At 50.3% G+C, this 11,551-nt stretch overlaps 1 protein-coding gene across 1 annotated transcript; it reads right to left on the bottom strand.

Annotated features, from left to right (window-relative positions):
* Nucleotides 1–209: 209 nt before the first annotated feature.
* Nucleotides 210–10,500, bottom strand: LOC146396366 (putative serine protease 47). The gene is made up of 5 exons (XM_084995488.1): nucleotides 10,338–10,500; nucleotides 8,408–8,591; nucleotides 6,934–7,211; nucleotides 4,504–4,664; nucleotides 210–290 (listed from the first exon to the last, which is right to left on the bottom strand). The coding sequence occupies exons 1-5, from the start codon at nucleotides 10,498–10,500 to the stop codon at nucleotides 210–212; spliced, it is 867 nt and encodes a 288-aa protein (XP_084851614.1).
* Between the last annotated feature and the right edge of the window lie 1,051 nt (nucleotides 10,501–11,551).

Below are 11,551 nucleotides of genomic sequence, written 5' to 3'. Positions count from 1 at the left end.
GCCTATAGGACCTGTCAAATCTGAGCCTTTCTGTCATTAACCATGGGGGGAAGTGCAGAGGGATAGAAGCAGGCTGAGCATGGAGCCCTGGGGTCCCAGCATTTAGAGGTGGGAGGGGAGGGGACCAGGCATAGAGCAGAGCATCTGGTGAGTGCCTGGGCCCAGGAAACAGGAGGGAGACTTGCTTAAGTGCCAAGTGAGAGGAGGACTCAGATCCACAGGCGGTTCTGGTGAGACAAGCTATTGGGGATGGTGGCCTTGAGGTTTTGGATAGCAAGCTGGGGACACTCCTAGGTGGAGTGGGTTAGATTCAGGACTGTTGGGAGGAGTCTTTGGGGGAAGGGAGGTAAAGAAACTGAGCAGTAGATGGTGCGCATTTACACAGGAGCCGTGGAAGGGGCGTCAGAGGACATGGAGCAGGAGAGACTCTGGGCATGGCAGGGATGGAACTTGAGGCTGAGGAGAGAGGGAAGACGCTGGGATAGACGGTGTGTAGGGTTGTCAGGACGAATGACTCTAGTCTGATTGGCTGCTTTTGGGGTTCTCAGTGAAACAAGCAAGATCTCCAGCTGAGAGGGCGGGGTGGGGGAAGTGGCAGGTTGAAGGAGAGCGAAGGGTACATGGTGTGGTGGCCAAAAACAACCCTCAGAGATGCCCATCCTCACCCCTGGAACCTGTGGCTATTAGCTCATGTGGCAAAGGGGACTCTGCAGCAGTGATGGAGTTGAGGATCTTGAGCTAAGAAGGTTTTCCTGGATTCTCTGGGTGGTCCAATGTAATCAAGATCCTCATAAGGAAAGAGAGACGCAGGAGGTCAGAGTCAGAGCAGAAGATGTGACGGAAGCAGAGGCAGAGGTGTTGCACTTTGAGGACGGAAATGCTGTGAGCCAGGGAATGAGGGTGGCCTCTAAAAAGCTGGGAAAACCAAGAAAACATTCTCCCCTAGGAAAGCCTCCTGAAGGAACCCACCTGGCCAACACCTTGATGTTAGACTTTTGACCTCCAGAAATATAAGATAAATTTCCGTGGGTTTAGCCATTCACTTGGAGGGGATTTGTCACAGCAGCTCCAAGTAAGGCACCTTCTTGGGAATGTGCCATCATTACTTCAGCCCTTCCCCTCTGTGGTCCCCACCTGGGGTGGCCTCAGCCCTCTGCACGGTGGACCCCCTCCCAGCTGTGTGAGGCCAGTGGAAGGCCTTTCCCTGTTCACTGCAGCCCTCAGGGATTCACACAGGGGACCCATGCAGTTGCGGAAATGATGACGAATTCTGAGTCAGGCTCCAATAGCCTCCTGACCCCTGGAGAGCTCTCAGAAGGCAGGAGAGAGCCTCCTCTGGGACCATCTGTTCTGCTGCATCCACTTTTCTAGGGCAGATGTCGGTACAGCTCTCATAGCCTCAGGGGGCGCCCCTTGAGAGGTGGTGATACGACTACACCAATAAATTTCCTCCAAGGTTAACTGCGCTACCTGACTTTTCATTATTGTTTCTATATTCTTTAAGGTGGACTCTGGAGGTCTTTAAAAAATTAAGAGATGTTCCCATTGTGGTTCAGCAGGTTAAGAGCCTGACTAGTACAAATGAGGATGCAGGTTCAATCCCTGGCCTTGCCTAGTGGGTTAAGGATCTGGCATTGCCACAAGCTGTGACATAGGTCCTAGAAGTGGTTCAGATCTGGCATTGCTGTGGCTGTGGCAAGGGCTGGAAACTGCAGCTTCCATTCAACCCCTAGCCTGGGAACTTCCATATGCTGCAGGTAGGGCAGGAATAAAAGAAAGGAAGGAAAAGGAAGGAAGAAAGAAAGGAAGGGAAGAAGGGAGAAACCCCAAATCTAAGGTATCACATGAAACGTGAGCTACAGTTTGCACTACTGTAGATACAAAGCAAACCTTGCGTGTGCACTCTTGCATGTGTATGCATGTGCATGCATGTGTGTGTGTGTGTGTGTGTGTGTGTGTGTGTGTGTGTCTGTGTTGGGCAGGGCTGGAGAAGTGAATTCCACCTTCAGCAAGAGGTTGGGTCTAAGCCAGGTACAATCCAGAGAGAGGGAGGCAAACCAGGTCAGGAGACTGGAAGCCAAAACTTGTTAAGTACCTACTGAATGCCAGGCACAGTGCTGCATTTCTATAGGAACCTTCTTCAGTGGAGGCCATGAGCAATTCCATTTCATGGGTGAGGAAACTCAGCTAAGGCCACAATCCCAGTCAATGGAACCAGGTCTGTCTTGCCCCACAGTCTGAGCATTGAGTGCCTTGGCAGGCTCTCTCTCCTCAGACCTGTTTCTGGACCCCCTGTGCAGAGGGAGGGGCCCTTGTGGGGAGAGATGGGAGCCCCAGGTTGGAGGGTGGGGTCCAGAGCAGGTGACATGGCAGAAGATGAATCTAGGTGGAATCTCTCAGTCAGGCGGTGGTAGGTGAAAGGGGAGGCAGGAAGGGGGTCATTTGCTGGGACTCCCGAGTGTCCAGCTCAGGAGAGAAACCAGCGGAAGAGTGGGGTTGAGGGGCACTACGAATATCCAGCAGGTGAGCAGACACAAGGCTCTGGCCTTGAGCTCCACTGGCATAATTCCTGCAGGAGAAGGGAGGTGGACAAGGCTGTAAGGGAGGTCCATGGTGCCAGCTGGATGTGGACTGGGCAGGGTGGGGGCTGAACACTTGTTCCACTTCTGGGTGGAGCTGGCTCTGTGAGGAGGCCAGACCAGGCCAGGCAGCTACAAATCTATACTACTGTTTAAGAACTGGGAACCAAGAAATATGGGTCTGCCTTCTACCAGCAGCTCACTGGCCTGCCATGAAGATAGCTATCCATGTGGCCTTCTCATGGGCTAGGCTAAAGTCACAATCCCAGTCATCTTGTCCCTCCTGTGTGCATCTCCTGGGGTGCCAAGGCATAGTGCCACAAACTGGGTAACTATAAAAACAATGCAAATGTATCCTCTCACGGTTCTGGAAGCTGGAAGTCTGAAAGCAAGTGTCTCTGTGTCTAGCCCTATTCACATAAGTCATTGGTACAGGGCCCACTTGAAATTTACAATGGTCACATCTCAAGATTCTTAACTAATCACAGCTGCAAAGACTTATTACCAAAGAAGGTCACATTCTGAGATTCCAAATGGATACGAATTTAGGGGACACTATCCAACCCCCTACACCACCCTTTCAACAATCCCATGAAGGAGGCCTCAGACTCCTATACCATGAATAGGACACAGGCTCAGATGGTGAAAAGACCACCCAAGGGCAGAGCAGTGCCTCTAACTCCAGAACCCTCACCCTCTGCCCTCCACTCCACGATGCCATCTGTGTAAGAGCTTGGCACCCAATGCCAGCTCAGGGTGCTGGGCCCTGAGGGGATGTGGTGAAGGCCTGGAGGCCAGGTGAAGCTTGGAGTCAGAACACGCAGGCCCTCCTTATTTTACGGGAGTGCTTTCCCTCTTTGGGCCTGTTTGCCCACTTCTAAAATAGGACACTACAGAGAGTGGATAGACATCTTCACAATTCAACAGTACACTCATGTCTGGAATGTACATAATAGACACATGTACCAAGAGCCCCTAAAGAAAAAGACACAGGGGAAAAAAACAGAAGGTAAATTAGGAAGAAGATATTCAACGGCAATAAACGTACGGAAGTATATTTCATCCATCATCAGGAAAAGGCAAACCACATAAATCATCACCATTAGGAAGGATGGAAAGTGCCAAGTGTTGGTGAGCTTGTAAACTCTCAGCCACTGCTGGAATGTGTGGAACTGGTGCAACCCCTCCGGAGATGTTTGGTAACATCTGCCAAAGCTGAACATGCAGATAGCTTTTAATCTAACAATTCTCCTCAGGGGATTCTGTGAAATCAAATAGAAAACCTCTGGAAGTGAAATGAAATGAAAAACTTGGAGGCTACTAAAATATCCATCGAGAGCAGAACTGCCCATCGAATTCAATTCACACGATAGTGTCTTGCAGGGCAATGAGGCTGAACAAACTATACCTACGTGTGACAGTGTGGATGGACCTCACAAACATAATGTTAAGACGTGAAAATCTGACAACTGGAAATAAGTTCTACTTATGGAAAATTCAGTATCTAATATAAAGTGTTAAGGTGAAGATGAGAGTTTCCATTGAGTGTTGGTGACAAGAAGGGGAGAGGAGTGTTGGCCACCTGGGGTGTAGCACTGTGAAAGTTCATCCAACTACACACGTAGGGAAAGAGTATGAATGCCTTCTTCTGTATGTATATTTCAATAAAGGTTTTAAAATATGCCTCCAGAATAGATGCTGCTGGAGTGTCCTGCCAGTCGTAGATGTCCTCCTGTGCAATGGGCTGAGGAAGGGGCTAGCCTGGGGGACACTACCAAGAGATAGAGCCTGGGAACATAGGTAGAGGGATGAAACAGAAGGTACCAGGGGTCTCCACAAAGAGAGTGGAGGCAACACAGCCTTCCACCATGGAAACTGAGGCCCTGAGAACAGGCCAGGGAAGAAGGGAAATGACCTCACTTACATGGCAGATGGCCTTTCCTGTAGAGAAGTCCCCAACACACAGCATCTCCTCATACACGGAGAAGTTCTTGCTGAGCCTGTGTCCATATACCAGATTACAGAACTGGTTCTCAATGAGGCCCACCTTAGCCTCCTGGAGATGGAAGGGTGTGGGCAGAGGCGCTGTGAGGATAAGAAGGAAGTCAGTGAAGTTTGCTAGAGCTTAGCTACAGGCTCTTCTGCCTTACTGCTCACCACCACCCCTGCATCATAGGGTTTTCTCAGCAAAGCTGAGCTTTCAGCTCTCTATCAGTCTTCTACCTATGCCTAATAAGGCCTCCCCTGTTTCTCAAACTTTTCCAAACCCATCCTATTCCCACCACCCCTCTCATAGCAATAGACCACACCACTCGTAGTCCATAAAGAAAAAAGGCAAATCCTACCAATGCATGCCAATCACTGATGCTTAGCAACCATTCACCAACCCACCTACCCTCTCACAAACCATCCTTTCCACTTCCATTTGTCAGTCATTACCTTTCCTTCCCTCCACTAATTCCTCCGTCCATCATCTACCCATCTTGTCTCATGCCCCATTCATCCACTCACCCTTCCATCTATCTGCTGGCCTATCCATCTTTGGATCTATCTCCCCATTCTCCCTCCATCAATCAATATATCCACTCTCTCCATCCCTCTTCCCACCCACTCAACCATCTTCCCCTCCAGGCACTCATCTTCCCTCCTATCCATCCTCCATCCATCCTCTCATTCAATCACTCATTTATTCATCTGTCTTCAGGTTAGCTATTGTTTAGACACTAGTGATAGAGGGGAACATTTTTAGTTGGGGAGACAGGGTAAGTGAAGTAAATAAGTAGGATTATTTAGCTCTGAGAAGTGTGGTAAGGAAATACAACAGGGAAATGTGACATTATGGATTGCCTGTTTTAGGTTTCACATCAAGGAAAACTCTTCAGAGGAGAAGCTGAGTTGTATATCAAAGAAATGAGTCACCCAGATTAGCAGGGAGAGCCTGTGAGGCTGGGGAAACAGCCAAGGTAAAGGTCCTGAGGTGGGGACAGCCTCAGGATATTCAAGGCAGGAAGGGGCCTGGTGGCTGGGATGGCCTGGGTGAGGGTGCAGTAGGAGCTGAGTAGAGAGGAATGGGGGCCAACATTGCACAGGGCCTGAGAGCCAAGGTGGGACATTTGGACAGTTTTCTAAGGATAAATGAGAAGGCACTGAGGAGAAAGAGCAGGGAACTGGCACAACACCTGCTTCAAAGCAAACACTCAGGCAGTTGTGTGGAGACTAAAGTAGGGCACACAGGGTGGGAGCTAGCAGACCAGTCTGGAGGTCCATGCAAGAACGGGTGGTCTACAGGACCAGGGTGGCAGCATTGCCACCTACCCTGCTGCCAGGCCCTGGGGCATAGGCTGGGATATTAAAACAAGAAAGACAGAGTCCCTGTCCTCAAGGAAGAACCAGACTGTGTGTGTGTGTGTGTGTGTGTGTGTGTGTGTGTGTGTGTGTGTGTGCGTGTGTGTGTGTGACAATGCTGGGGACCTGGTTATCTGTCCTGTGGTTGGGGATTGTTACTGATACACTATTGAGAAGGGCCAGCAATGCTGGCACATCCCACCCAGTGAAGACAGGGTCTTATCAAAAACTGACCTCCTATCCTGAGAAACACCTACCAAATTACACCCTTACAAATAATTGCAAATACACATTCTTTTCCCCCTAACTCTGCCACATAAGCTTGTGCCAAACCATAAACACTCTTTTCTTTAATAAACACTCTTACTCATGAGTTTTTGCCTGCATTTCTTCCCTTTCAATCTTAGAAAAACACAAACTTTTTCTGTGTTACTCAGTTCACCTAATAAACCCACAAAGTAGACAGTTGACCTGGGTTGGGAGAAGTGCAAAGTGAGGTTCAAAGAGTGAAACACTCTTAAGTTGTAGTCATTCTAACTTGACCTTGGAGGCTCACAGGTCAGAAGTCATAAAAATGTTTTCTTTCCATTTTTCCTAAGTGCCTCCAATGGGAAATCTTGGTTCCTCAGTGGCCTAGAAGGGGCCAGGCCCCAAGCAGGACCTCTGAGTTGAATCAAGTCATCTTAGATCTATAGTTGATTAAAGCGTTGAAATCAAGAAGCTGACAGGTTCCAAGAACCTGAGTTCTTAACATCCAACAGTCAAAGATTCCCAGATTTTCAGAGCTTTGCACTTAGGGAACACTGAATTTTAGAATCACACCTTTCAGAACTAGAACCAGAATGGTCCAGTCCTCTGGAAATGAGGCACAGTGGACCAAGGTCCAGCGGTTGTTTTGCCTGGGGACCCCTACTTCCCTCCTCCCCTCCTCTGTCCTCCTTCCCTTCTTCCTCCTCCTCGCTTCCCCCTTATCTGCCCTCCCACCCCAGCCTCTCCCCTACCCCCTCACTTTCCTCGTTGAGCATCCCCCAGCCAGTTATCCAGCAGGATGCATTATTAAGCAGCTGCAAGCCAGGGGCTGGGAGGCAGACAGGGATGATGTAGGAAGTGAGGTTCACAGGAAAGAGCAGCTGCAACATGGCTATGTCACTTCCGAAGGGATGAAGCTTCTCAAAGTCTGGGTGCATGACAATCCGGCTCACAGACATCTCCAGGGTGTGCTGAGTGTGTTCAAACAGCTGCGTGCTTCCTAACAGGACCCGGTAGTTCTCTGGAGCATGGGATTTTCTGGAGGAGGAAGAGCATGCTGTCACCATCATCCCTGAGTGTGGGCTAGGTCTCTTCCCCTGCATATTCATCTAACTGCTGACATCCACCTGGACCCCTGCACCCCCCCCCCCCCCATGGTGCCAGCCTTGGTCTCTGCATTCCTAAAGTTCAGGAGCACTTCTTTCTTGAGACTGATATTCTACTTACAACCTCAGACATATGGTTTCTCCACCATATCCAAGAATCAGAGGAGCATTGAATCCTTGTGCTGGAAAGGTCTTTGGTGGGCTCATCAAATGAAGGCCCTTGGATTGTTTACAGGAGATGTTCTGGATTGATCCCAGCTCTACTTTTACCTTCCCAAGGCTCCTACAACCCACCTTATGGCCCCACAATTTTCCTGACCCCTCCCTCCTTTAACCACCTTCCTGCCAAATAGCTGTTTCTCCGCTCAGTTAGAAGCACTTGCCAAAGATCTGTAAGGTAAAGGAGCAACTGAGTGTAGGAAACAGAAACTTGCATTTGCCCTGAACACAGCTGCTCCCATAGAGTAGGTGCTGATCAGATTCTGATCTCCCAAAGCTCCAGCTCCCAGACCTGGGCTGTGATGTTCCAACTCCCTGGGGATGCCTCCTCATCTGTTCACAAGCTGGGCACTGAGCAGACCCAGGAGCGCCAGGTGTGTCAGACTCCTGAGCAGCCACATCACTCTCCCAGGGTGCCCCATCTCCCACCTGCACAGCCTGGCACCACATCTCCCACATGCACACTAGTGACCATGATTCCTCCTGGGCACACAGTTTTGCAAGAGTAAAAAGTAGAGCCATTCAGCTGCTTGCCAGACATGAGGTCCCATGTCCCTGCCTAGACTCAGAAACCTGGAAATGTGGGGACCTTGAGAAACTGTGATCTGAGATTGGTCCACACTGCATGGCAGCCAGAATGGACACTGCTACTCTTCTGGGGCACATCTGTGTTGGGAGACAGGCCCAGGGGCTGAGGGCAGAGTCTGGGGAGGGTCTGGGAAAGGCAGCCAGGAGGACAGTCCAGGTAGAAGGTACACAGGTCAAAGGCAGGAATGACATGGACCTGTGGGCCACAGACAGCCCCAGAGGAAAGCCCAGAGGAGCTGGGGTGGGACACCCTCACTCCTCATCCCCTCCATCTCCTCCCCTGCCAGTGCCTCTGCTGGCACCCTAGGAAAGAGGACTCACTTGAGAAAGCAGTGGGCAGCAGAAACCAGCCAGCGGGAATTGATGAGGACAGCTCCACAGACATGCAAGCCCTGGTACATCAGGCTGGCCTGCCATGGCCACTGAACAGCCCCCACATCCTGACCACCAGAGATCCGCCACATCACCTTGGGTTTCCCGCATGCTGTGGAGACTCCCCTGCCACCTACAATAGAGACATGGGTGAGACCCCAAATGCCACTACCAGGGAGGCCCCCTCCACTTCACAGATGGGAAAACCAAGGGCAAGTGTCCAGTGGCCTGGCCAAAATGACACGGCTGCCTGGACTCTGCCTTTACCAGCTGCCACTGAGAATTTGACAGCAGAGCACAATGGAGCAGGCTTTCTGAGCATGAAGGCCCAGGGCTGTGGTGAGATGCCAAGGGTGACCAAAGGTGGCAACAGCTCATGGCAGCATATCCGCTGAGCTGGACATCACTGAGGCAGTCTGCCAAGGGCTGGCCATGTGCCAGGCCTTATTTCCCTGAACTAACACACCTCAACAACTCAAGGTCTCCGAAGTTGCCAACATTATGCACTCAAATCATAGCTTCTAAGGGCCGGTGCCCCTCCACTTTGCCCCAGTATCTTAGAGAAGCAGATCTGCAGGCAGGAGTCTGGGGTGATGTGTGACCATGGAACTTAGCAGGACCCCATGAGGCCCTCCCCTAATAGACCCCCACCCATGTCCTCTGCCTGCCTTTTGTCTGTAGAAAACTTTAGTCACAGAGTACATTTACCTGGAGAAGTGGAAAAGTGCAGGATGAAAGGAAAATAGTCAAGCAAAGCAAAATAATATTTTAACGATTAAACAGAGTAAGAATATTTAGCTCCTCCTCAAGGACTATAGATAATATTCTGAGCCATGTCCTTGGAAATGTTTTGCAGATACTGAAACCCCACCAGGTGGAAGAAGTTACCTATATGCTGCACACAAGCACATAGACCCAAACAAGGTGGAACCAGAAGGTGGATGAGGTTGACTCCCAAGTACCTCACCACCCACCAATCCGAAGAAAGTCTACAAGCTGATCAAGCCCTGCTCTTTGAACCTCACTCACCCCTCAAGGTGGGGGCACACAGCCTTGAGGCTGTTACCCCACTGTGGCCCCCTCTGCCTGGCAAAGCAATAAAGCTGTTCTTTTCTACTTCACCCACAACTCTGTCTCTGAGATTCAATTCAGAGCATGTCCACAGAGACTGAGTTTCAGCATCAACCTGGGGAAAGTCACTCCCTGCCTCTGACTCAGGATTCTCCATTTATAAATAAGAGGGGTGGGCGTTCCCTGGTGGTCTAGTGGTTAGGACTTGGTGCTTTCACCACTACGGCCAGGGTTCAATGCCTGGTCCAGGAACTGGGAATCCCACATTAAGCCGCAGCCAGCAGCGGAAAAAATAAATTAATTGATTAAAAAACACTCTATGCAGTGGCCAAAAAATTAAATAAATAAGAGGGAGTGGGCTAATGAAGACAGCCATGGTTCTAGGACCCACACCTGAGGGCAGGGGTGAGGCCAGGCCCCTAGAGCAGGCATCCTGCTCTAGGGCCTGGGCCCCAGGGACTCAGGGCTCCTCATTCAGCAGTCCTGGGCTTTCCTCCACCCAGCCTCAGGCCGGACCCTGCCAGTGCCCACTTGCACAGCCCCACAAGGTCCTGGGGCAGTTTCCATCCCAGAGGCCCCTCAGTAGGGGTCCTGTGTTCCACCTGTCTTAAGGTGGTCTCTGGGCTGCCTGGTTAGATGGACCTGACCGCAAACAAAAGAAGAGGTTCAGTGACCCTGGGCACCAAGCCCTGGTCACAGTCAAGCCCCCTCAGGCCCTGCAGGCCCACCTTCTCAGCCCCACACAGAGGCCCCCACGCACCTGTGGCTGCCCAGGCCAATGGCTGTGCTTCCGGAGTCAGAGGCCCACCCTCCACCACTCGCACGGCTGCAGGAGCTGGGCCGGGGTCGGCCCAGGACCCTCGCAGGTTTAGGGTGGTGGTGGGCGACCATGGCGGCAGCAGCACCAGCTGTAGCCAGAGGAGGGCCGCAGGCTGGCCTCCTACTTGTCGAAGCCTTGCCTCTGAGACCATTGTCAGTGTTGTGGACCTGGGCCTGACCTGGCCTGACTCAGCCCTGGGCCTGGACCCTGCCCCCGCCCTGGCCAAGGCTTTGACCCCGCCCTCACCGCGCCTTGACCCCGCCCCAACCCATCCCTGATCCCACATGACCTTCCTATTAACTTTTTTTTTTGTCTTTTCGCCATTTCTAGGGCCGCTCCCGTGGCATATGGAGGTTCCCAGGCTAGGGGTCCAATTGGACCTGTAGCCGCTGGCCTACACCAGAGCCACAGCAACGCGGGATCCGAGCCGCGTCTTCGACCTACACCATGGCTCACGCGACACGGGGTCCTTAACCCACTGAGCAAGGCCAAGGATGGAACCTGCAGCCTCATGATTCCCAGTCGGATTCATTAACCACTGAGCCACACCGGGAACTCCCCTATTAACTTTTAAAATAACTCCATTGAAAAATTATTTCTATACCATGAAGTTCCCGTATCACAAGCGACGTTTCAATGATTTCCAGTACATTTTTCTTCATTCATTTGTTTATGTTTGTATTTAAATCAAACTTCTATTTTGGGATAGTTTTAGATGTATGAATAAGTTGCAAAATAATACAAAGACTTTGTGTATCCCCCTACCCAATTTCCCCTCTTGTTAAGATCTTATATTTCTATGGCACTTTTGTCACAACTAGTGAGCCAATATTGATACATTAATATTAACTCAATCCATTAGCTCTCTTTTTTCAGTTTTTTTAAAGTTTAAGGCATAGAGCTTCATGATTTCACTTACATACAATCATAAAATGATCATCACAATAAATTTAGTGAACATCTATCACTCATATAGATACAAAATTAAAGAAATAGAAAAAAAAAACACTCATAAATTGTTGAGTGCCTCTTCAGGCAATCTATGAATTGGTTTTCAGAGTCAGAGCACCAAGGTTTGACTTGATATTTCCTTTCACTTCTTTATCCATCAACCCAATTTTTTGTCCCTCAACCCACTCTGCTTCCTATCTGGCTCTTAACTTACTTCAACAGAGGCTAGACTTTCTGAACAAAATTCACAA

This window comes from Sus scrofa, chromosome 14 (genome assembly GCF_054392235.1).
Source record: "Sus scrofa isolate SSC_HxYL_T2T_F1_AM1 chromosome 14, Sscrofa_HxYL_maternal_Yorkshire_Landrace_v2.0, whole genome shotgun sequence".
Taxonomy (NCBI): domain Eukaryota; kingdom Metazoa; phylum Chordata; class Mammalia; order Artiodactyla; family Suidae; genus Sus; species Sus scrofa.
This window is presented reverse-complemented; position numbering and strand designations above follow the sequence as displayed.

What these genes read in the sequence shown, in the direction of transcription:
- LOC146396366 (XM_084995488.1), bottom strand. Translation starts at nt 10,500, where the DNA reads ATGGTCTCAGAGGCAAGGCTTCGACAAGTAGGAGGCCAGCCTGCGGCC. An exon ending in AGCCGTGCGAGTGGTGGAGG is followed by an intron (nt 8,592 to 10,337) that starts GTGGGCCTCTGA and finishes TCTCTATTGTAG; the next exon opens with GTGGCAGGGGAGTCTCCACA. An exon ending in GGGGATGCTCAACGAGGAAA is followed by an intron (nt 4,665 to 6,933) that starts GTGAGGGGGTAG and finishes TTATCCTCACAG; the next exon opens with CGCCTCTGCCCACACCCTTC.